Below are 25,941 nucleotides of genomic sequence, written 5' to 3' on the forward strand. Positions count from 1 at the left end.
TATGTGTGACTGAACCAGAATCTAGGGGCTTTTGGGGTCCTTTCTACTTCAGGAAGCGTTCAGGGCATCGGCAGAGACACATTATCTATTATATTGACCAGATTACTCAAGTGGCCGCTCGAAAAATGAAAAGGAATGCCCTCAAAAATGAAAGGCAGGGGAGGCAAACTCAGGTGGGACCATTCCAGCCAATGAGAGGGCAGATACGCGTGTGAACAACAGGCACAACTCAATATATAAAGTTTTCTCTCAAAGTTGCCGGGATGTAACGTGTCCTACTTATATCAGTACGCTCGTTAACAACCGAAGCATTAAGAAACGTATATTCGAACAAATAAGCCTCACGTGGCAAATAAGCCATTACATTTTTGGTTGACCAAATTCGATACTTATAGACCGCCACCCCAAAAAAAACTAGCTTGGTGAGCAAAACAAATAAAACACCACCTGCTGGAGAATACATATTTCGGCCCCAGTCATCCCTCGCTTCGAGGAATAAATGGGCCGAAAATCTGTATTTTCCAGCAGGTGGCGGTTTTTCGTTTTTGTGTGAGTATGGGCCTCCTTTATTACCAGAAGAAGTAGATTATTGATGTCGCCTCTGCGCAGCCGCCCATTACATCCATGTTGTCTCCGAAGAGGGAATCGGCGTCAGCAATACTGAGGGAACGATTTAGATGTGTTTTTGTTTATTCGCATACATTTATATATATATTTTTTCCCCCACGAGGAATATGGAACTTCAAATGGCGTTCGTTATGTAGAATGATGTGTTTGCAGTCAGCAACCGTGCTATTTATTTTTCTTAATGTTATGTAAGAACAGAGTCGGTACGCGGCGCCTCTTGTACGGAATTGAGGCGTAATAATGAATAACGCGCAAGATATGTCTCCCGATTTTGTCTTGATGCGCTTGGTTTCTGCGGCTGAATATGACCGATTGGACGATGAGAATTTGACGTTGGGCGGTGGAGTGGTTTCCGGATTCGGGAAAGCTGTCTTGGGTAATCATGGCAACAATATCAACACTGGATTTGAATTTGATCCGAACAACCCCACAGCAGGCCCAGCGATTCCGAGCAATCCCTCCCCGCACTATAGTTCACAGGTCGAGAGCCAGACGGGAGCCCTTGACAGCGGCTTGATGCTTACTCGACCCTCAGCTTCTGATGCGCCTCAACCACCAGACTTCGCCGTGGCTCACCGTTTCGATTTCCCTCATGGCTCGGGCAGAGGGTCGCGGGCTCAGCTCATGGTGTTTCAGAACCTCCTTAGGACAAGCGACGGTGTTTTTGAATGCGGCCTCCAGCAACCTCCTGGCTTCCAGGTAAGTGAGGTTGATAAACAGGAAGCCAGTTCTGTCTGTGTCATGATGACCAGTGACAACAACATGGATGTGCAACACCAGAGGCTTCAGTGGCACCCCATTATGAAGCTGTCCAAGGTGGTCACAGATGCTGGTGACCTGGCTGGAGAGGGAGATGGGCTCTGCCACCGGCACCGCCTGGTCACTGATGCCATGGACTGGCCTCCGCTCCTGGACAAGTCTCTCTGCTTCGACATCCTGGACCCCAGGAAGACCTGTTCAACAGGGGACACCAACTACCACCACCACCTGGACGATACGGTGCTCAACCTGGCCCGGAGGCTGGGGGAGCTGGGCCAGGCCTCAGAGATGCTGCTGAAGGAGAGGGGAGAGATGACTCGTTGTTCCTGTCAGAGCATCCTGGCTTCGGCAACTGGGGGCATGGGCCCCGGAGAGGACCCTAGTGAAACCAGTGACGCCCTCCTGGTGCTGGAGGGCCTGGACTCGGAGGAAGTGGGGGAGCTGGGGATGGGCGGGGAGGAGTTTAAATGTGGTGTCCCCGGGCAGGAGGGCGAGACGGACACGGGGCAGGACGGACGGGGGGCTTTCTCCAGCGGTTCCCTCACGGGACTAATGAGGCAGGTACACAGGCTGGCCGGGGAGGTCCGTGCCTGTGGCCCCCAGGTGTGTCCTTCCCCGCTGGATTCCCTGGGCTCTGCTGCAGCCTTAACATCTTCCTCCCTGTCTCTGGCCTCTAACACCACAGGCCAGCAGGTGGTGGAAGCCTCCGCCACCCTATCTGGCACCTTACCCTCACAGGACCCTCCCAGCCAAACCTCCCAGTCCCTGCCCCAAAGCAGGGCCACAACGCCGAAGTTAGGGGTGATGTTGAGAGCCGCCTCACCCTTAGTAGTAGAGGAGGCAGCAGGGGGCGAGAAGACGACCAGAGGGAAGTCCAGGAAAGGCTCTCTGAAGATCCGTCTGAGCAAACTATTCCGGACCAAGAGCAGCAGCGGCTCCAGTCGCCACCTGGACAAGAGGCCCTCGCTGGCCTCCTCCACCTCCTCCGGGGGAAGCCAGATGGATGTGTGGGGCTCTGGATCCACCAGCACGGACCAGGACACAGGGAGGTGAGGTTAAGGAGAGGGAAGGGGACAGCCCTGGGTCTCTGACTGGGTCTTTAATAGTGTTGGTCTAGCAGGGGGGACTGGGAGAGGACAGGGTGGTGAAGCTGAGGGTACGCCGACAGCTCTGCGGTCTCGGCTAGTGTTGGTCTAGTACAGTTATAACCTATTAGTGGCTTTACAGGGGATTATTGTAGCGCTGGAGGCACTAAAACAATGTGGGCGTACTAGAGTTATTATTATGGAAGTTAAGCTGTTAGTAGCTGAAATGAAGGATGGTTATAGTGCCACAGGCACTAAAGGTAGACTAGTGGTTAATGGAACCGCAGTCAATTTTCCCAGTGCGAGACAAACATTTAGATATGAGAGCTTTTAGCTCACCTCGTCAACAAAATCACATGTTACTCTTATTCAGCTGTTTTATGATTAGCGCTGAAAACAGTACGAGATAGGTGATTTAACTTAACATGTTCTTGAAGAAACATGCTGGAACTCGGGCCTGTTGAGTAGAAGACCAAATGCTACAGTACAGTAACGTCTGAGAGGGCGATGACGCCACGTACGTTTGACTTTGATTACGAACTTAGTCTCCCTTCTGAGGCATGATGGGTTCTGAACTCCCAACTCAGTGAAGATTCAAAATGTCAACCGCCGTTGCCGCAGTTGTGCGTTTGTTCACACCTGCTTTTATTGTAGCCTTGACAGAATGCTCCGCAGTTACTGAGATATTCTGGCATCCAGAATGCAGTGCATGTTGCATTTCACCTCCTGGTATTATTTGGTATACCTCGGCACCATCCTGGTTCGACACTGTGTGTGCTGAAGCCAACTTTTCTACCGTTGTCAAGCCGAGGCCGTACAGCCTGGTATCATGACAATGAACAAACACTGAGACAAAGTTGCCCTAAAAGCACAAGCAGAGGGGGGGGTATCTTATGGGCTTGCCATACGAATGCCTTGTTTTCATCCTCATGCCGTTGGAGGCCTTTGTTTGTGTCGGAGGGATACTGGTACGATTAGGCCTAATGTATCTAATGTCAGAGAGTGGCCCGTGTTGGCTTATAGGCTTTAGTTTTGGCAGGAAACCACCACAGCGCGAGGCTGTACAGCCTGGTATCATTGGGTTGCCGGTTGCCACCTTCAGACATGTGGTTCCCTCTGTTTGCCATGTAGATTTGGCCTAGCAAATTTGTTGTGAATACAGTGTGTTGTACCTGTACCTTTTTTGAAAGCAAAGTAAGCAGCTGGCCATGGCGAGGACATGAACGTAGTGTAGCAGTATAGCCCTTTTCATTTTGTAGATGCCCTCAGTGCATAGTTTTAGCTTAATGTTGTCAAAAGTCGGGGGAAACAGTCGGAGCTAGTTTTTAATGAGTTCAGCCCGTGGACGTTGGACCAACCTGCCAGTACAGTGTGTGCGTTCATTCAACATGTCCTTTGAGAAATGTTAATGTCAGGGATTTTCAGGGTGTATAAGGGATAGGCTACATTAAAAAAGGCTAAAACCCCCAAATACTAGTGTCACCAAACCTAGTTATTCTGAAATGCATACACTAGCACTTCCCTCTTTTAACAGCCCTGCTAATAGTAATGTCTCATTTCTGTCATGTTTTTATCTTAATATTATTTTTATTTTTTTTAACTGTCGAGACAGCTGGCATCTTATTTGACCCTTCAACCGCTCACTGGCTCACTGGGTGACTTGCTGTCGTCAAATCTAGGTCAGGTTCACGGTTCATGATCTAACCCAGCCAGTCATCATGTCTGTCTGTCTGAGCACGGCTCCCCTTAGCTCCTATATGTTTCCTTTTGATTCTGAATGCACAAACCTGAGATGTGTCGTTACTGAACATGATGGGAAGTCAGTGTTCCTCTCCAGGCAGTTTATTTTTCCCCTGCTCTCGGCGAACATGGCTCCTCTTCTAAGCGAGGGGAAAGGGTGTGGGGAGGGAGGTAGGCTTGTGGGAAGGAATTTGTCGGTGGCGTGGGGGGCTGAATATCAGCTGCTGTTTACCCTGCTGTGCATCAGGCTTAGCTCAAGCGGCATGCTGGGTGTTCCCCACTAGCACTGTCACTCACTAGCACTGTCACTCTCTCTCTCTCACACACACACACACACACACACACACACACACAGGTTGGCCCCCGCTGAACAGAGCAAAGGAATCTGGCAGACAGCAAGGCACAGCTATCACCCAGCCAGGCCTTCCAGAAGCTTCCCAAAAAATCCCCAACTGTGGAGTGGTGCTTTATTTTAGGGGGAAGAGTTAAGCTAAGGAGGGCTATCCAAACAAGAAGTTACATCACAGTCAACGAAGGCTCGTGTAATCAGAGGAGCTCTTTGTGCTGCTTCATATCAGTTTAACAGCGTAAATCTTAAGCATGTCTTTTTGCTTCAGAAAATAGGATATATATATATATATATATATTTAAATGTATCAAACAAGTCTGTTGAAATAGACAATATCCTCAAGACCCTCAATGATAATTTTGCGTCGCTGGCTGCTGACTTCACAGGGTCAATGTAGGTGACTCAGCTTAAAAAAAGAAACGAGCTGATTCGAGGGCACTCTGTTAGATCATAGCTGGTCAGGTCCTCTAGCCAGAGGTAAGCGTCTGACCCACTACATCCCAGAGGGGTGCGTGGCAGAGATGGATCTCAGTCCTTGGTGTCGAGGCACAGTGTACCCTTGAGAAATAGGCCACTGGTTTCTCCTGCACCAGCTACAGTAGCTCATACAGTTGATAGGTCGAAAAGTCATGAGGCTGAGAGAGATGGTTCAAAAATGAACGGTGTGGGATTGAAGTGTTGCTGATGATGCTTGTTCTTAGGACGAGGTAAGGGCTTCTCTTATGTTTGACCCTCTCTCTGTCTCTCCACAGCAAACTCCAGCACTCCAGGCCCCAAAGTGCCTTCTCTCCGGTGGCCTTCGGTCCTGCCTTCACCGGTAATTGTGTGTACTTGAGTGTTTGTGCGCTTCTGTTTCCGAATGTGGCTTTCGCTTCATGTCGATGTATATGGGTCGGTAATGGGTGCTTGTTGCCCGGGAGAGTGTGCGACTCACATACGCATGTACACTTATGTGCCATATAGGATCTCTTCCCCCTCCTCTGTTTCTCATTGTCTGTCCCTGGATCTCTCCCTCCAGGTGAGACTGTGTCCCTTGTAGACGTGGATATTTCTCGTAGAGGGGTGAACTCTCTGCAACCCCCGACACCTCCACCTCCGCCCAGGCGAAGCCTCAGTCTGCTGGGTACTTTCCTCTCTTTCCTGCTTACATTTCCTTGGTGTTTCTTCTGTCACGTCACCCTCTCCTCCATATGTGACCCTGCTGCTGGGCTGCCCCTTTTCACATTCTTATTTTGTCTGGGCCTTTTCTCCTTTTCCACAAAAACATTGATGCAAATGCAAATGTACATTGAGGATTTGTGTAAGGGCCAGACATTTAAAAATAAATATATATATATATATCTCTCTCTCTCTCTTGGAGGGTTAGAAAAGGTGGTCAGGAGTTAAGCATGGTTAGTTTCTCCAATCTCAACAGCAGTAGTTGCTGCCTCAATGTTTTATAGTTGGCATGTGTGTAACGGTTCACTGTGTAAACCAATTTCAGAAACTCAATAGTTATATACGTGTTAGGACGGACACTAGCACATTTATGGTTCGGTGCCACTTGGGTCTTGGTACAACAATGACTCATTGGTTTTCTGTGACTTCAAATGCATTAGGCCTTGTGACTTACGGTACAGGATCAGAATTGCAGAACTGAATTTGATTTGGTTGACGAAGCTCTCTCTCTGTCTATCACTGTGTGTGTGTGTGTTACTCCTAGCTTTCCTGTCTGCATTGCAACTGAGTCATCACTCTCTTCCTATTTCTGTGGGCTGTGTTGGCCTCAGACGAGGTGTGGGTTTCTTTCTTAAGACCATGTTCTAGTAGGTTGGCACTAATTAGCGTTAGTAATGTGGTCGACGCCAAAGCTGAGACCGTCATCAGCCTGAAGATAAACACAAGTCGCGATGCAGTCAGGATCAGACAACGGGACGGAGAGCACTTGCGTTGCTGAGGCGCGGGTCGTTTTTTTTTGTATGACAAAAGATCCCACATTTTCCTATTAGCCTACTTCATACCTATGCCTCTAGCTACTAAAGCCGTTCTGGTTCCTCTGACCTGGGCGTCCGGCCACACTTCCTCGACACACGACAATCATTAGGGGCTTAGCATCCAGGTTGCGATAGAGGTTTTGTCCATTTTAATGTAGGATGACGATAGTGGAGCTCCAGCAGCATTTTGGAGGACAAACGAGACTAAGGACTAAGATGGGTATTTGCTCGATGCCTTGCTATGCCAACGCCTGTCCAGCTTGGTGATCCGTCACTGCTTTCTTCATACGCTCTGCCTGGTGTCATTGTCGCTCTGTGGCTTGACTGTCACATCACTGTGTGTCGGGATCCCACTTCTGACACCAACAGTACCCAGTTTGGACGTGAGACACTCAATGAATATCCATTCTTGTGGTTTCTTTTGAGGCAAAATGTGAGCTATGTAATGTTACCACCAAGAGTCCTTCCTCTTATGGTGTGACATTCAGCCATCACTAGGATCAACTTAAAAGGAAGCCAGAGGAAGCCCACATTTTGTCATTTGATCTTTGTAAAGTTCAGGGTGGTGGTGGGCCGCAGCCTGGGCCTTTCCTAGAGAATGGCGTGGGGGCCTCCATGCAGTCACTGCCCCTGCGGCTGCTTTATACCTCCCATGCCTTCATCCAGCATAGCCTCAGCCTCAATGGTAAGAGCAAAGCCGGGGCAAGACAGGTCAAGGGGGCTTACCAGTGGGGCACAGGGAGATACTCATAAAGACATAGGCTGGAGAATTGAGAAATCGGAGGGGATTTTTTTTTAGAAAGGTACACGGTCCATTTTACTGTGACAAATCTATCTCATTTCAGTTGGTAGGCTGTTAAATCAACTCGATAGACGATGGCCAGTTTTCTCAAGTCATGAAGGGGTTAAGAATAAGTTGCATTGATTCACCAGCAGTTCATTTGAACTCCTATTGTTTGAGACCCAACAAACACAGTAGGAGAGGAGAGCCAATACGACTCTAAATGGGAACAATTTATCATAGGTAATTTACTATGACACAAAGGTTGACATTTGAATGTCCCCCTCTTCTGTTTTTAACGTTACTATAAAGTATGTGGTAATTGCATTGGTGCAAAGCCAGTATAGTTTCTGGACACTTTTAATGAGTTTGGTTAACAGATATTCTGACACAGTAGGGGTAATGTTTGGGCTATTAATTGCTTTCGCTAACAAGGTTTCTTCCTCCTCCTCCTGTAAGCATTTTCATATGCACATACAGGCTACTACCATTGGTATTTTGTCATCTACTGAGCTACGTTATATCGTCAGAAATTATAGTGTGTAGTTAGAGCTGGCGCGTCTCCGGGTTTCTTCGCAATTCCGTGTTCTGACACCGACTCATATGTCCTTTCACATTGATATCCGAACACTGTGAAACAGTGCAACCTCCTGAATAAGCCCCTGCAGGTTTACCAGACCATTTCTCTTGCTTTAATAGGGCCGGCTCAGAGAAAAGCCTTGGCAAAGTGGTGTGATCAGAGGCAGCAGGGAAGGAAAAGTAACACGGGGGGGGTCCCTAATGAAGAACAAGATTTAGAAAGGGGCAGATAACTAGACTCGTTATCATTTTCAGGAAAAGGATAGCGTTGATCACCATCTCTGGAAAATGGCGACATTATAGTTTAATTGTGCCCAGTTAAGCCTGGTCAGTTTGCATGATGTTAAAACGTGTCTGGTTGAATGATTTGGTGATTATGTTCAGACAGACTGGTGAGATTGTCAGAGAGCGAGGCAGATGAAGTGACTGTATTCGTTTGATGGCCGTCTGTACCCGAAATAGACATGAACTTATAGGCTACTCCTGTACATGCATGATATACAGACACATATTCATTATATTATCACAGACGTGTCATTCCACACAATATTTGAACCTTTGTTTGTTAGGTCACATAGTCAGGACAAATGACGCACAAGTGCTTTCCCCGAGGTACACACTTGCTCATGCTTCTTTTAAGCAGGGTGAATTTATGGCTAACTTGGCAACAATTTCTGGAAATACCATGTGTTTCTAATGCCCATTTTACAGAAGGTTCTCGTAGCCACAATTGCGAGTGAATGATGGACCCTGGATCTGAGTGTGTGTGTGTGTGGCCCTGTGTTTCAGATACGTTCCTGCGGGGCCTCCCCCGGCCCATTCCGCTGCCTGGCGACGGCCAGAACCAGTCTCGGGTGGACCAGCGCCCCATGCTGTGCCCACTGAGCTGCCCCGATGCCAGCAGCTTTGCCACCAGCCTCCGGGAACTGGAAAAAGTAGGACGTGTCATGTGTACAGGGGCACATTGACATTCTTACAGACACGGTGCTAGATTCATGACATTCTTACAGACACGGTGCTAGATTCAGACATAGTCAATGTTCCCTTAAGCTGCGTGCGTGCACGGGTACGCAGCTCCCCCGGGACTGCCGCACATAAGAAATATCAGCCTGCGCAGAGAAGCACGAGATTGAACACGAATTGCCAATATTAGCCACTTTCCATTCAACATACCGAAACAAGACAAACTATGCAAGAGATTTTCTTGTAGGCAGAACGCACCGGAGTAGGATTCTATTGCGTTAACAGGCACGACCCAGCCTGTCATCTGCAGACCAGTGCGGCAAAACCAATCAGAGCTGCAGTGTCCTAATGTGCAAATAGACCATTGCCATATATGGATCTGTGTCATTCACTTTGAACGGGACTGTGTTTACAGTATGAGTGGTCGCGAGTAGATGTGCTTGTTTTGAGATCAAAGCAAGAGCTGCATGTTGCCACATTTGTTCAAATTATTTGATAGTGAGTTATTAGCCCAGTTATAGCACATTTTTAGTCAACAATGGGGGAGTGGTTGCTTCCTACAAGAGCACAAAACAGGGATTTCTAGTCATCTTTGAAAAGCGAGTCAGGTAAAGAAAATGTTTCTGTCTTAAAGCGACAGTGTTGTATTTTGAGACGGGCTTGAATAAGCCAAGTAGGCTTGATTCTGATTCTCTAATAATGGTATGGGAGTAATAATGAACTTTATTTTGTAAAGTGGTTTCTTGCATCAAACAACTCATTTTCAGTCACCACCTTGTCTGAAGGACAAGTGGATAAACGGGTTAATGCCAAGCCCTGTATTTTTTACTCCAAAAGTCTCACGGAATGAAGGCCTACATTGAACACATTGGCTGCTGCTGTTTCCATGTTAAAATCTAAAGGGACAAATTTTCTCCATTGTTTTTATGGAAGGCCACTCTGATAGGCCTACCTTATGATCAAATAGCCACAGTAGGCATCATGGCCACTGTTAGAATTCTATCTTAAAATGGTTACAGCCTCAGTGTTCCCAATAAACGCTGGCCAAAAGTTGCACAGAATTTTCACAATATTCAAGTTTGCGCTCAGCAGACTTAAAAATGTGTACGTTGCTGAAAAAAATAAGAGGGAACATTGGACATGGTGCTAGGTTCAGACACGGTGCTAGGTTCAGACACGGTGCTAGGTTCAGACACGGTGCTAGGTTCAGACACGGTGCTAGGATATCAAATGTATTTATAAAGCCCTTTTTACATCAGCAGAAACCAAGCCTAAAACCTTAAACAGCAAGCAATGCAGATGTAGAAGCTAGGAAAAACTCCCTAGAAAGGCAGGAACCTAGGAATAAACCTGGAGAGGAACCAGGCTCTGAGGGGTGGCCAGTCCTCTTCTGGCTGTGCCGAGTGACGATTATAAGAATTACATGACCATTAAGGCCAGTTCGTTCTTCAAGATGTTCAAACTTTCATAGATGACCAGCAGGGTCAAATAATAATCACAGTGGTTGTAGAGGGTGCAACAGGTCAGCACCTCAGGAGTAAATATCAATCGGGTTTTCATAGCTGAGTATTCAGAGGTCGAGACAGCAGGTGTGGTAGAGAGAGTGGAGGAGGAGGGGGGGGAGATAAAAACAGCAGGTCTGGGACAAGGTAGCACGTCCGGTGAAAGGTCAGGGTTCTATGGCCGCAGGCAGAACAGTTGGAACTGAATCAGCAGCACGACCAGGTGGACTGGGGACAGCCAGGAGTCATCAGGCCAGGTACTCCTGAGGCAAGGTCCTCTGAGAGAATTAGAGAGCGATGGGACAATTAGAGGGAGAGAAAGAGATGGGAGAATTAGAGGGAGCATACTTAAAGTCACACAGGACACCAGATAAGACAGGAGAAATACACCAGAAGGACAGACTGACCCTAGCCCCCCGGCACATAGACTATTGCAGCATAGATACTGGAGGCTGAGACGGGGGGTTGGGGACACTGTGGCCCATCCGACGATACCCCCGGACAGGGCCAACCAGGCAGGATATAACCCCACCCACTTTGCCAAAGCAAAGCCCCCACACCACTAGAGGGATATCAACAGACCACCAACTTACTACCCTAAGACAAGGCTGAGTATAGACACAGAGACACAGTGCTAGGCTCCGACACAGAGGGTGTGTTCGTAAATTCACCCTGAAGTGCCAGAGTGTGCTCTGGGCGGTTGTAAATTCAGAGCGTTGTCATATTGTCCGTTTTAAATTCAGAATTTTCAGAGCACACACTGGACTCTGGCCGAGGACTAGGGTTGATCCGAGAGTTCTCACCTCACAACGGCAAGTAGCCTGCTAGCTACTTCCAGACACACATGAGAACACCTCATTCTGACCAGTTTACTCGCCCTAGCAGAGCTGGTTAGGCTGTTTTCATGTTATCCGGTGCATTGGTGACTGATGCTGGCAACAATTTCATTATGTTTTTTTGCCAACGTTTACTGGTACCAGCCATATTTAATGGGTGTTGGGCGTTTGTAAATTCATCAGTTATTCTGCACTCTGGGGCTCTCAGACGAGAGTGCTCTGAAATCGGAGTAGATGGCCAGATTGAATTTACGAACGTGCCCAGAGCTAGGTTCAGTTAGACAAGACTAAGATGATGACAAACACATCCCAGAACACAGGCAAATACTTCTAACACTACTTGTCTTTACATGTGCGTTGCGTGTATATTTGATGTGAATTTGTCTGCATCTGTGTGGTCATAGTGTGGCTGGTACTGGGGTCCTATGAACTGGGAGGATGCGGAGATGAAGCTGAAGGCCAAGCCAGACGGAGCGTTCCTGGTGAGGGACAGCTCTGACCCTCGGTACATCCTCAGCCTCAGCTTCCGCTCCCAGGGAGTCACCCACCACACACGCATGGAGCACTACAGAGGTAAGTTACACACACACACAAGCAGGCATGCACATTCACACACGCTACATGTACTCTACGTTAGGGGTGTTCCAATCTGTCTGATACTCGTAATCGTATCCGGAAATTGACAGTTGATAGTCGAATCGGATGATACTCGTGATCCGAAAACGTGGAAGTGTTTAATATGCCTAAATAGATGTCGGCAAAGTGCCCATCTCCCTGCACGTTTATAGACCAAACTAGCTGCAGACGAGGAGCAGCGCGCGGAGGGGCCTCTGTCTGTTTCTGTATGCAGCGAGTTTGCTGTCACTCAGTCAGAATGCACATCAGCGTTACATGTTTTTTTAGACACTATGCACATTGATAGGAGGCAGTAGCAATATACATGATCAGACTGAAACATGCGGGGAGAAGTGACCGGGTGAAATTGTTAAGTAAAGCGGGTGGACGGAGAAATACAGCTTCACTCTATCCAATCAGAGAAGCAGGATCAACGTACTTCCCGCCCTTCTCTTTACAGACAGGCAAACTAATCAGTTGAGTTACTTAGACCACGTAGCATCTTGCACTTTATTAATAGATCCACGTTGGCACCCCCAAAAAATAATTTCTTCCATTTACTGATAATTTTTAAAAAATGCAATCCTTTCAGAACAGTTGCCCATATCTGTTACGATCCTGTTTTGTCAGACTACTCTGCACGATCCTATTCTACATGCACTCTCATGCAGCGCTTTTTACTAAAGATGTAAGCCATGTACACACACATGTTGGATGGTTTCATGTTGTGTCTTGCCATTGGATAGTTTCATGTTGTGTCTTGCCATTGGATGGTTTCATGTTGTGTCTTGCCATTGGATGGTTTCGTGTTGTGTCTTGCCATTGGATGGTTTCGTGTTGTGTCTTGCCATTGGATGGTTTCGTGTTGTGTCTTGCCATTGGATGGTTTCGTGTTGTGTCTTGCCATTGGATAGTTTCATGTTGTGTCTTGCCATTGGATGGTTTCATGTTGTGTCTTGCCATTGGATGGTTTCGTGTTGTGTCTTGCCATTGGATGGTTTCGTGTTGTCTTGCCATTGGATAGTTTCATGTTGTCTTGCCATTGGATAGTTTCATGTTGTGTCTTGCCATTGGATAGTTTCATGTTGTGTCTTGCCATTGGATGGTTTCATGTTGTGTCTTGCCATTGGATGGTTTCATGTTGTGTCTTGCCATTGGATGGTTTCGTGTTGTGTCTTGCCATTGGATGGTTTCGTGTTGTCTTGCCATTGGATAGTTTCATGTTGTCTTGCCATTGGATAGTTTCATGTTGTGTCTTGCCATTGGATAGTTTCATGTTGTGTCTTGCCATTGGATAGTTTCGTGTTGTGTCTTGCCATTGGATAGTTTTGTGTTGTGTCTTGCCATTGGATGGTTTCGTGTTGTGTCTTGCCATTGGATGGTTTCGTGTTGTGTCTTGCCATTGGATGGTTTCACGTCGCGTCTTGCCATTGGATGGTTTCACGTCGCGTCTTGCCATTGGATGGTTTCACGTCGCGTCTTGCCATTGGATGGTTTCACGTCGCGTCTTGCCATTGGATGGTTTCACGTCGCGTCTTGCCATTGGATGGTTTTACGTCGCGTCTTGCCATTGGATGGTTTCACGGTGTGTCTTGCCATTGGATGGTTTCACGGTGTGTCTTGCCATTGGATGGTTTCACGGTGTGTCTTGCCATTGGATGGTTTCGCGTTGTGTCTTGCCATTGTATGGTTTCGCGTTGTGTCTTGCCATTGAATGGTTTCGTGTTGTGTCTTGCCATTGGATGGTTTCACGTCGCGTCTTGCCATTGGATGGTTTCACGTCGCGTCTTGCCATTGGATGGTTTCACGTCGCGTCTTGCCATTGGATGGTTTCACGTCGCGTCTTGCCATTGGATGGTTTCACGTCGCGTCTTGCCATTGGATGGTTTCACGGTGTGTCTTGCCATTGGATGGTTTCACGGTGCGTCTTGCCATTGGATGGTTTCACGGTGCGTCTTGCCATTGGATGGTTTCACGTCGCGTCTTGCCATTGGATGGTTTCGTGTCGCGTCTTGCCATTGGATGGTTTCGTGTCGCGTCTTGCCATTGGATGGTTTCGTGTTGCGTCTTGCCATTGGATGGTTTCGTGTCGCGTCTTGCCATTGGATGGTTTCACGTCGCGTCTTGCCATTGGATGGTTTCACGGTGCGTCTTGCCATTGGATGGTTTCACGTCGCGTCTTGCCATTGGATGGTTTCGTGTTGCGTCTTGCCATTGGATGGTTTCACGTCGCGTCTTGCCATTGGATGGTTTCACGTCGCGTCTTGCCATTGGATGGTTTCACGTCGCGTCTTGCCATTGGATGGTTTCACGTCGCGTCTTGCCATTGGATGGTTTCACGTCGCGTCTTGCCATTGGATGGTTTCACGTCGCGTCTTGCCATTGGATGGTTTCACGTCGCGTCTTGCCATTGGATGGTTTCACGTCGCGTCTTGCCATTGGATGGTTTCACGTCGCGTCTTGCCATTGGATGGTTTCACGTCGCGTCTTGCCATTGGATGGTTTCACGTCGCGTCTTGCCATTGGATGGTTTCACGTCGCGTCTTGCCATTGGATGGTTTCACGTCGCGTCTTGCCATTGGATGGTTTCACGTCGCGTCTTGCCATTGTGCTAACTACTGTCTTTAGGGTGTCTTATTGATTGGTCTTTTTCTCTCTTTGTTCACAGGAACCTTCAGCCTCTGGTGTCACCCAAAGTTTGAGGACCGCTGTCATTCTGTGGTGGAGTTTATAGAACGAGCCATCATGCACTCCAAGAATGGAAAATTCCTCTACTTCCTGCGCTCACGGGTCCCAGGTAAGAACCTACCAATCAGAGTGGGACACATCTAAATGACAGCTCTGTCACTGTGTATGGATCTGAATCATAGGTTACATACAGCACCATTTTAAAGTTGCTATTACTAACATCTATTTAGCACTGGGTTGTCAATTAATTAAGGCATAGGTTTGTTTTGACTTTACTATATTTTTGCAATTAGTGTTGTATTTGTATATGGTGGAGGATGTAGTTCACTATCTAGGGTAGAATTTAGTATGCTTATGATGTGTGTTCCTGCCAAGGATGTACATTAATGTGTATGACTATGGTTCCTCCTCCAGGCCTCCCCCCGACCCCGGTCCAGCTACTCTACCCAGTGTCCCGCTTCAGCAGTGTCAAGTCCCTGCAGCACCTCTGTCGCTTCTGCATTCGCCAGCTGGTCCGCATAGACCACATCCAGGAGCTCCCCCTGCCCACGTACGTAGAAACACAACACCTAGATCTGCCCACATTATAGAAACAACATATAGACCACATTCAAGAGCTCCGGCTGCCTATGTACATGCACTGCCCTGCATTGACCAGTGACCCATGATATAGTGCCCTCTAGTGTACAAAGTAAGTGAAATATCCGAAGGCAGACAAGATATTGAGATTTGTGTGCAATGGTGGGATTGTTTAAGATATTGACATAATGGAAGATTTTGATAGTGTGTATTGGGATGGTTATATTTTCTACCCATTAATACACACATGCAGATAGTTCTGTATTGGAAGGGCTTGTATAAAATGTACCCCGTTTCTTTCCGTAGGCCCCTCATAGTCTACCTGCGAAGGTTCTACTACTACGATCCTGAGGAGGAGATGTACATGTCAGTCAAGGAGATGGGGCGGGACACGACCACCCAACCGGCGACTGGCCAGCCGGAGTCTCAAACGTAGCATTTGGAGGATCATTGGATCAAGTGAGTGATGGACGCTTGGGCCACCAATTGAGCAGTGTTGTTAAATACGTTTATACTGAAATACTGTATTCGGTACATTATACAATTGACTTTTCCATATATTTTCAATGAAAACATTGTAGTGTATATTGTTTAGTGTGGCCACTGGTCAGTGCATATAATGTCCTTATCCTTTGTTGCAGGTTTGTTTTTTATACACGGGAACAGCTTACCTGAAGACTGATGGTGACTGTGCTTGGGGACAGTCTCGCTCAAACCCTCTTGTGCCAGACTGTGCACTAATCAGCGCTCTTGGTTGACTCGGTATCCGGAAGTCTGGGGCAGGGTTTTGGATGATCCACCCACCTCCCTTTTTGATTGGCTCACAGAAACTGGAGGAGGGGCAGGGGATGAGGAAACTGCACCCACCCGGCCAGTGAGGAAGATATCTGACCGCGGGGCTGAACTGGAAGACCTGACTGACTACTTGCCATTGTGCTAACTACAGTAAGCCCCCACCCACCCAGCTAAGACTGGACATCACTGCAACGTCGAAACGAGCGCACCCTTGCGCTGGAGGTTAAGACGATAGGTTGAGAGTCGAAGTATATGGAACCAAATCAGTTTTGGAAAACGATGCACTCGTCCTTTTTTTTTGTACCCCTGCTCTGAAAAGGTCTGGGAAAAGGGAGCGCTCGTTGTTTGGACCAGAGTATAACAAGCTGTCTATTGTATGTCAGCCAGGGCGGAGAAACTGTACCCACCTTTCTGATGTGATGCATTCTCAACTACAGAGAAATATCATTTTTTTCCTCTTAAAATATTTGGTTGCCAATGGTTGGATCGGCACCTTTTTTTTGAAATGACTGCCTGAGCTGTGTGTGTCTGCGTGCCTGTATGTGTGTGTAAATACTGTGTGTTGGCGTTAACTCTGGAATCCAACTGGAGTTCTCTTGCTATACTGTCATTGAGCAAATGCGTTACCAGAACAAATAATAAAAACTGTTGATGGAATTTAAAACATGAGAAAAGCGCCTTACTTTACGTCTATGGCCGAGAATTCAATCCAAGGCGACCAACAGAAAAGGCACATTGTTGGCTGTTCAGTGCGTTGCTCTGTAACGTACTTTGGATTGAGTATTGACCTGTCTGTCTGTCTGCTTGTGATTGTCTCTCCAACCAAACACCCTACCACAGAACTAAGTTTTTCTTCTTCACCACAGTCATGTTGGTAGGTAGACACTAGTTGGCGCCAGAACCCTGAGGAGGACCAAATTATACCATGCTGCAGTCGACACTCCCAGCTCCTCCCCACACACCCCACAGTAGCTAACAATGTTAGGGTGGTTGCAGCATCTCATTTACATCTCGTCGGGATCTCCGCCGTGTCTAGGCCTACAAGGGCCTTCGGTAAGACTGGTTGGAAACAATGGGATGTGAAGAGGTACACAAACCAAATCCGTACGTTCTATATGATAAACCTTTACAACTTACTGAGATATACCTGGTTGCCAACCTTTTATTTTCTAGATATTTTCAAGCTTATATTTCAGTGGTTGGTCTGTGTGTGTGTGCAGGCACTATATGCATGTGCTCTTTTGCTCCCCCATGTCCCTCTAATAAACTTTTATTCTCTGGCAATATCACCGCAGGGGAACAGTATGCTGATGTGTACATTGGCAAAGCAGTGAGGGTGTGCATGTATTTATTGTTGGTGTGTGTGTGCACTGAATTGGTCAATTCCTCTACCTGGTGGAGTGTGTACTCATACAGTGTGCATGTCCTTTATTTAGGCTAATGTGTGAGATACGGCACATAAATGGAAGACGTGACTAAAATAATAGTTGATGCTTCGGGTGTGTGCAATGACTTGGTGTGAGGAGGACATTCGTTAAAATGCAACAAGGCCCGAGCTGCGAAATGAGTGAGAGGAGGGGCCAGAATTTGATTAGCGCTTTATGAGAAATCAGCAGCACCAGTGGAGGCTAATAATAATTAATTAATCATAATAATGGCTGGAATGGAGTAAATGGAATGGTACGAAGCCCATTTGACATCATTCCATCAACGCCATTCCAGCCGTTACACTACACTCATTATGAGCCGTCCTCCCCTCAGCAGCCTCCACTGATGCACACACAGCCAAGTGCTACACAGCGAGGTGGGTATTAACGGCCCAGGAACTGCCTGAAGGATAGATGGGACTGTTGGAAAATGGATGTTTTTAAAGCTTCACAGCACGTCATGGTACTGTGAGAAGACATCTGACTACCATGAGAAACAAGCATTTGTCAGAAGATCATGGGTATGTATCAATGTACTTAGTTCTTGTATAATGGCCCTGGGCATACGAATATCTGCTGATGGTCATGTGGATGCAGCGTTGATGCATGTCTAAAGACAATTGAGCTTTCTATGTTTTAGCAACCAAGTGAGAGCACCAGTCACACTTCTTACGCAAAAACTTAAGAAGCTGCTCAAGAAAAATGAAAAAAAAAATGCCGTTCATATTCCTCAACAATATCTTCAGATTTAATGATTTTCTTTATGAAAATATCTTCTTACGGATTTAGCTTGCGATCTAGCTAGCAATGGCAATCATGTTAGCATATTTCCTACTGAGATTACTGTTCTAAATGTTCTTGGGTTTAAAATAGTCAATACTGAAACGTTCAGATGACGTTTGTGACGTGCTTTCATGAGTTTATTCTCTCACTGCCCTGAGTTTAAGACCAGGGTTTAACTATCTTGGAATTAAGAACAAATCCCCAAACTTTATTTTTTAGGATTTTATTTCTTCTGAACTTTTTGCTTAAGGAGAAACAAAAGAAAGTGCAAGAACATGTCCAATAACCTTTTTGAGGAATAGGAACTTTCTTCATAAGTCTATAGCTAAGGAAAAAAATGTCATTTAAGAAGAATCTGGGCCCTGGTCTTCTGGAGGAAAAAAAACCCGCTTGTTGCCGAACCCTGCCATTATGTATCTCACCAGAGCTCCACCTTAATGGCCAGGTGCAGCTGACATCTCTATTGGAGGACTGTAACAGATGCACCTGCCTTGAGAAGTGCATCTCCTTTATCCTCCCTCCGTCCCCTTTTAATCCTCCTCCTCTTCCTCCTTTGCAGTGTCTCCCCAGGGAGACGAGAGACATCTCCTTGAGTGGCCTGATAATAAGCTGAGTGGAGTGCTGCTGACGGACACCCCCCTTCTTCCTTCCTCCATCACTTCTTCCTCCTCCCCTTAGGCTCTTACCCCCTCCCTCCCACACACACACACACACACATACACCAGGGCTGAATCACCAGGACCTGCTTCAGAGCGATGCCGTCTCCATCATACCAGACAGCTGTGCTTGAGTGTGTGCCTACCTCAGCCTGCCTCTCTCTCTTTCTCTCTTGATTTTTCTCCTGTCCCTCTCGCTTTACCCCACCCTTCTCTCTTTCCTTTCTCTCTCCCTTCCCTCCCTCTTTCACCCCTCCTCCCTCTCTCTCTCTCTCTCTCAGGCTGTCCTTGACGGTGCTCTGTGGAGTAGCAGAGCACTGTAGTGCTGGGTTGTGCAGGAGGAAGCAGACAGCCAGCCTTTGCCCAGTGGATACATTCTGTTCTGTCTCTTCCAACGCTGCTGCCGTTACCCGGGATACGCATTCGGCCTGCCGTGCTGCCAGGGGAGTCGAGGGCTGATGTCAGTCTGCCATGTCAGCTGAGTGCCAACCTAAGGGGAACGCGTTTTAAAGGTGAGCTGCACTGCCTTTACCTCCTGAACTGTTTACCTTGTTGTTGTCTCGATTTAGATCTTGTTTCCTACTCTTTTTCTTCTCCGCCCTTCTCTGCTCTCATCTCTATTTCTGCCTCGCTCTTATCATCTCTGTTCTCCTCTCTTGTCCTCTCTCCATCTCTCCCTCTCTCAGCCAGCCAGCCCTATCCTCCGACAATGCTTTTATGTTGTTGGAAACAAACCCCCTCTTTTGGGAACAAGCTGTGCTTGCTTTGGGATGTGTTTGTCTCGTTTGGTGCGGTCATTTACGCCAAGCCATCCTCACTGAATAGAGAGCTTATTAGATATTCAGCTGCATTGACCCATGTAGTTCTGTCTGGGTTGTTGTCAGGCTATTAAAGCTACTGTTCACTGTTTTCCTTCACTCCCCTCGTTTCCCTGATTTCTCCTGAGGTATATACCCTCCTGAAGTCTGTTGCAACATTTGGCAATCATCTGAAAGTGAGTTATTTTAACTCTAAAATGTAGGAGATTTATGTGTTCTATGCATTTATTTTTCTTCTGTGTATCTTTCTAAATATCTGCCTCCATCTCTCTTTCCATCTCCCCTCTCCTCCTTTTCTTTCTCTCTCTTTCTCCATCTCTCCATCGCCCTCTTCCGTCTTTCTCTCTCACGTGAGAGAGTGTCTGTCTTCCCCCAGGGTTGTTTGTGTTGTTCCTAACACGTTAACACACAGATGGGACACGGCGTGTTCACACAGCCTAATGAGCAAGCCCCCTCATCATGTCCAGTGATAAAATACTACAACTAATGGGGAAAGACACACTGTCCTTATAAACCACAACGCCCCATAGGACTGTGTCGTTGCTGTCTGAAAGGTCTTCCTTTCCTAGTTTCCTTCATGGGCACTGACCTGTGAGGACTCAATTGGTTAGAGAAAAATAATGGAGTTATATCCCATTGTCTCACCTATCTGTTACCATGGGGAAGGTTACAAGGAAGTGAAGCAATGTAAACCTAGGGAGCCAGCTTGGACTCGACATAAGGTAGTGGTGTCGTAGTTGTGGACAGTGTAGAATGGTACATGAAGTTGTCTAGGACTGAGCTTTTGTAATAGGCCACGTTCCTCCAACTGTCTGGCCCCGTGGCCATCGCTCAACCCCCAAACCTGTCTCTGTCTGCGGGAAGTGATTAGGCCATATTTCCTGCCCCTCCCTTCATCCATCATCCCTACCTTCTCTGACACCGTTGACTCCTCCTCAAGTGGGTAACTGGTTGTGTGGCTTTATGGAACCTCTGAGAAGCTGGCTGTTCTCATTATTGTTATGACACACAATGTTAAAGTGTGTGTGTGTGTGTTTATAATGCCATTATCGTTGATATCTTCTGTCTTGTGATTTCTTTATCATCAAGGTTTAGTGTGCGTGTTCGCACTTGAAAACCCCATTTGTTATATATATTGAGTATGTGGCAATATATGTCCTGTCCACACCTCATGCATGTTTTAAGGAACCATGTTCTGGCGAAGAGGCCACCCCATAGATTTGTTGGAATAGGGGTCATGAGAGGGAAGTGGGGGTTGGGTTGAGGCGTGCGGTGCCTAAATTGCATCCCCTAGAATCGACTGTTAGCCCCCACTCCTTTTCCATATACCATCAGAGTGGGTCAATGTCTGCCCAGCGAGACTCAATTCTGCTGCTAATACGATGAGATTCCCTCAGACATCCCGCCAGGGAGGGAAGGCAATGACATTATTATTATTTTTCCCAAACAAACCACGCGACGTGAATGGTGAGAACCAAAATCACATATTTAAGCAGATTGCAGATGAAGTACATTTCACCTTTAAAGGTGGACTTCAGGATTTTGTCCAAATAAGCATTTATTTCCTTCCATGAACTTGTGAAGACATTTTTTTTTTTATGTCTCTGTGTGCAGTTTGCATCCCTTTAAACCATCAGTACAGCACGTCCTACTATTCAATCAGCTAGTTGGTTTATGGAGGATGATGCTCTGCTCGTCACTGTCTTTCTCCTCATCTCAGTCATCTGCTGCACTACACTACAGACAGGAAGTTTTTCTCTCTCGCTCTCCCTCTCTGTGTGTGTGTTTATGTGACTGTTGTATCTGCCACACACACACAGCTCTATCTCAGGGCGTTTCCTCTACGTGATGCACTGCAATACCCTGCACTGTCAGGAATCTCTGTTTGTGTCCCTCTCCGCTCCCCCTCTCCACAACAAGAGGATGGATTGATACACTAACTTTGGTGCACAGCTCTTACTAGAAGAGGTTATCGAATGGATGACTCCTACAATAAAAAGCTCTTAGGATGTACAGTACCAATAAATATATACAGTACCAGTCAAAAGTTGGGACACACCTACTCATTGCAGGGTTTTTCTTTAGTTTACTATTTTCTACATTGAAATAACATTGAAATAACACATATGGAATCATATAGTAACCAAAAAAGTGTTTAACAAATCAAAATAGATTTTATATTTGAGATTCTTCAATGTAGCCACCCTTTGCCTTGATGACACCTTTGCACACTGTTGGCATTCTCTCAACCAGCTTCACCTGGAATGCATTTCCAGCAGTCTTGAAGGAGTTCCCACGTATTCTGAGCACTGGTTGGCTGCTTTTCCTTCACTCTGCGGCCCAACTCATCCCAAACCATCTCAATTGGGTCGAGGTTGGGTAATTGTGTAGGCCAGGTCATCTGGAGGTGTGTTGGGTCATTGTCCTTTTGAAAAAAAAATGCTAGTCCCACTAAGCCCAAAACCAGATGGGATGACGTATCACTGCTATCACTGGTAGCCATGCTGGTTAAGTGCTTCACGGTGGAAACCACACATGCAAAGATCCTCCGTTCACGGGGGTTGGAACCAATAATCTCAAATTTGGACTCATCAGACCAAGGACAGATTTCTCCCAATCTAATGACCATTGCTCATGTTTCTTGGCCCAAGCAAGCCCTTTAGTAGTGTTTTCTTAGCAGCAATTCAACCATGAATGGGGCGGCAGGGTAGCCTAGTGGTAAGTGCGTTGGACTAGTAACCGGAAGATTGCAAGTTCAAACCCCCGAGCTGACAAGGTACAAATCTGTCATTCTGCCCCTGAACAAGGCACCCACTGTTCCTAGGTCATTGAAAATAAGAATTTGTTCTTAACTGACTTGTCTAGTTAAATAAAGGTAAAATAAAAGGTAAAATAAATAAAAATGAAGACCTGATTCACAGTCTCCTCTGAACAGTTGATGTTGAGATGCGTTTGCTACTTGAACTCTGAAGCATTTATTTGGGCTGCAATTTCTGAAGCTGGTAACTCTAATGAACTTATCCTCTGCAGCAGAGTTAACTCTCTGTCTGTGCACTTGAAGTAATTAAAGTAACTGTCATTTGGCTTGGATTATTCTAGCTGTTCTTGCCATAATATGGACTTGGTCTTTTACCAAATAGGGCTATCTTCTGTAAACAACCCCTACCTTGTCACAATACAATTGACTGGCTCAAACTCACGAAGAATGAAAGAAATTCCACAAATAAACTTTAAACAAGGCACATTTGTTGATTTGAAATGCATTCCAGGTGACTACCTCATGAAGCTGATTGAGAGAATGCAAAGCTGTCATCAAGGCAAAGAGTGGCTACTTTGAAGAATCTCAAATATAAAATATATTTCATGGTGTTGATGTCTTCAATATTATATTATTCACTAAATAGTAAAACTAAAGAAAAACCCTTGAATGAGTAGGTGTGTCCAAACTTTTGACTGGTAAATGATTCCTTCATTAAGCTAACATTGATGTTTTCATCCCACTTTTGTACATGTTTTTCTTGCCCTTTTTGTCTGTTTATTGATGTCTGTCTTTTCAAATACAGGATTTATCTTAGCATTCCATACGTTTTCTGTCTCTTACCCGGACTCACAGCTACATGCACGCACGCATGCACAGAGAGCATTCACCCCCCTCCCACACACACACATTCCCGTGTTGCGCTAACCATGCTGCTGTGTCCTGCCACGGCTACAGGGCCACAGGCAGCAGATGGCCTCTCTCTCATGGGTCCCCTGCCCACTCACCTCCCCTCTTCCCCTCTGGGCTGGTGCAGTCAGCACACTGTTCGTGGCTTCTCCATCTACAAACCATTTCTATCAAATGGTCTCCTTTCCTCATCTCCTTCCTCTCTGATGATCATTGATTTAAATGACTGGCTGTCCATTACTATTAAATGGTCACCCTTTCTATCCATTTTGACCATGGCTCTAAGACTGTGTAGGTGGAATCAAGGGGTTGCTTGGGCTTTCATGTGGCAAGTGATAGGAGCATGGAGCTATCTGGTGTCACCATATTCAATGAGTCCTTCCATGAGACTCTTGACGGTGTCGTAAAGGGGATGCTATGCTGCCTAGCACTCGCTGTACTAACGGATGAGTAGCTGAATGTCTGAAAAACAGAGGGTGCATCATGCATGATGAAGCTGCACTTTTGGATAATGCTTTCTTTGTCCGAAGTTGTGCAGAATTTTTGAATGCGAAGAATGAAGTGTCTTGAGACAGTTAATCACAGATGTGATGTTTGTTGCAAACGCTAATGCAGTAAGTGTATTATTGGCCAGATTTAACCCCCAGGCCAGTTCTGGTAGAAGTGGATTTTGAAGAGAAAAACAAAAGCCCAGCTATGTTTTTTTTAAAGAAAATAATCGGCCACTCTTCTCAGACTGCAACAAACTACTCTGTCCAATGCTTTCAACAGTTATTGTAGCTACCAGCACTGTGTTCCCCACGCATCTATTACAGCACAGAGCTACCATCCTTTAGAGTTTTCTGATAAGGTAGAATAGATCTAAAGGATACTGTCCAGAGTGTCGATTGCAGTTCACGGATAAGCTAGCTTGGGGCAACATTAATCATCTTCATTTGCAACAATCTTCCCACAACCTTATGTATCTTCATTTGATCCTGAATGTTTTGTTTGTGGAGTTAAGTCTAAGATATATTTCACATTTGATCCACTAAAATAGCCATACTTTATACTACAGTGTAACACCCTCCATTTGAGATGTAATGCATGAACCCCTTTCCAGCCCAAATACACACATCATCCATCATTATCATGCAGCCATTCCTTAGGAAGGTGTGGAATCCCCAGTGTGTGTTTGTGCTTTCCTCTCATCTCTCCATCCCTCCATTCTCTCTTCTTTATCTGCATGTTTAATTACCTGGCGAGCAGGGAAATGGGTCAGCAGTGTGATGATCAGCTGAGCACTCGCGATCAATCACCCTGATGACTATGCTCCTGGGCAGATGTGCACATTAGCGCATGAGTGTGTTTTTATGTGCGTGTGAGTGAGTAGAAATTGGGGGGGAGGGGGTCGCTGCTCATTTTCTGGTAAATTCCTAATGTGATTTCCTTGAGGGTTCTCCCAGGGAGAAACAGCCACGGGGCTAACCATTGTAGCAGACAGACGAGACGAGGAGGCTTGTTAGATGATGGGTGGTGAAGCTAAGCTAAGGGCTGCAGGTCGACTAAACTTGTCGATATACATAAATGCATCGACTCATTGCGCTCTGTCTCTCTCTCTCTCTCTCTCTCTCTCTCTCTCTCTCTGCACTGTAGTCTGTTATGTTTTTGTTTCTACAGTACCTAATCTAGAATCCTATCACCCCCGCCCTCTCCGTTTCTCTCCATCTTCACAGTGCCCATTGCGCCATGTCTGCCACACAGCTGGAGGAGACAGAAAATGTTTTTGGTGAGTGTTTCTCTCTCTCTGTGTGTGTGTGTGTGTGTGTGTGTTTGTGTCTCACACATTTAATGAGCGTTGTACATGTGACACACGAACGAAGAGATGTGTTTGTGTGTGTGTGCATATCAAAGAAAGATACACAATATGAGGCACACAGACATGGTGTGTGTCTGACCTAAGCTCTGTGTGCTGGTCCTATAACTTTCTGAATGCCGTGGGTCAGGGAAATCTGTGGAACATGAGGGGGTCTGTTCTTGTAATGATACGTGGAAAGGCCTATGGTATGAAATCTCATGACTGCCCTTCTCAGCCAAAAGGGTGGTCTAGTCAGGCTACACATGCATGCAGACATACACACACACACACACAAACACTCCATGTCCTATTTTAAGAAAATCAATTCCTAAAGAGGCTATGACTCAGACTTCTACATCACAGCACCTTTTGTATATAACGTTGTAACCAGCAGTGACCAAGCTACCTCTGTCAGAGTCCTATAAATACTCCCTATTCCCCTTCAGAACAGCTCCCAGGTCACCTCTCTCTCCCTGAATAAGACACCCCAGCACTAATGTGGAACGTCACCCTTTGTGTGGACTCAGCCGTTTGGGTCTCAGCGGCGTCAGGTCCAATTCCCCAATGTGCCGACTAGTGCATACCTGCCCCCCTCTACCCCCCTGACACTGTCTTATTGCCCCAAATGAGCTCAACTCCTTTGAAAACCAGAAATTGCAACGGTATTATGGATTCACTTGGCTAACATTGAAACGTGCATCTACCTGCCTGTCATTCGCTGCCTCGGATGTGAGGTATATTTAGAGTCTGTTTGCATTTATGTGTGTGTCTCCACAGCACATCATTCATAATATTCAGTCACTAAATTAGACAAAACAAAACAGCCAGTGGATTGGCCTGACAGTCTCGAAATGTTGGCAGTGGGCAACACTAATGCACATT

General features: G+C 46.4%; 2 protein-coding genes across 3 annotated transcripts in view; both read left to right on the forward strand.

The window, feature by feature from the left end:
* The first annotated feature begins 528 nt into the window (after window positions 1-528).
* Window positions 529-16,535, forward strand: LOC139364620 (suppressor of cytokine signaling 7-like). 2 transcript variants are annotated; one of them, XM_071101509.1, is made up of 9 exons: window positions 615-2,435; window positions 5,313-5,377; window positions 5,579-5,683; window positions 8,683-8,828; window positions 11,599-11,767; window positions 14,478-14,606; window positions 14,912-15,047; window positions 15,383-15,535; window positions 15,718-16,535. In XM_071101509.1, the coding sequence occupies exons 1-8, from the start codon at window positions 868-870 to the stop codon at window positions 15,510-15,512; spliced, it is 2,448 nt and encodes an 815-aa protein (XP_070957610.1). In that variant the 5' UTR covers window positions 615-867; the 3' UTR covers window positions 15,513-15,535; window positions 15,718-16,535. The 2 variants fall into 2 exon arrangements, with proteins under 2 accessions (XP_070957611.1, XP_070957610.1); XM_071101510.1 differs by lacking the exon at window positions 5,579-5,683 and having other exon boundaries at window positions 529-2,435.
* Window positions 16,536-19,022: 2,487 nt separating this feature from the next.
* LOC139364621 (sterile alpha motif domain-containing protein 14-like) overlaps window positions 19,023-25,941 on the forward strand; it is a 32,790-nt gene continuing 25,871 nt past the window's right edge. The window contains exons 1-2 of the mRNA XM_071101511.1: window positions 19,023-19,249; window positions 24,938-24,990. Coding sequence (XP_070957612.1) covers window positions 24,951-24,990 — 40 coding nt within the window. The 5' untranslated portion in view covers window positions 19,023-19,249; window positions 24,938-24,950. The remainder of the gene's footprint in view (window positions 19,250-24,937; window positions 24,991-25,941) is intronic.

Source organism: Oncorhynchus clarkii, chromosome 13 (genome assembly GCF_045791955.1).
Source record: "Oncorhynchus clarkii lewisi isolate Uvic-CL-2024 chromosome 13, UVic_Ocla_1.0, whole genome shotgun sequence".
NCBI classification, from domain to species: domain Eukaryota; kingdom Metazoa; phylum Chordata; class Actinopteri; order Salmoniformes; family Salmonidae; genus Oncorhynchus; species Oncorhynchus clarkii.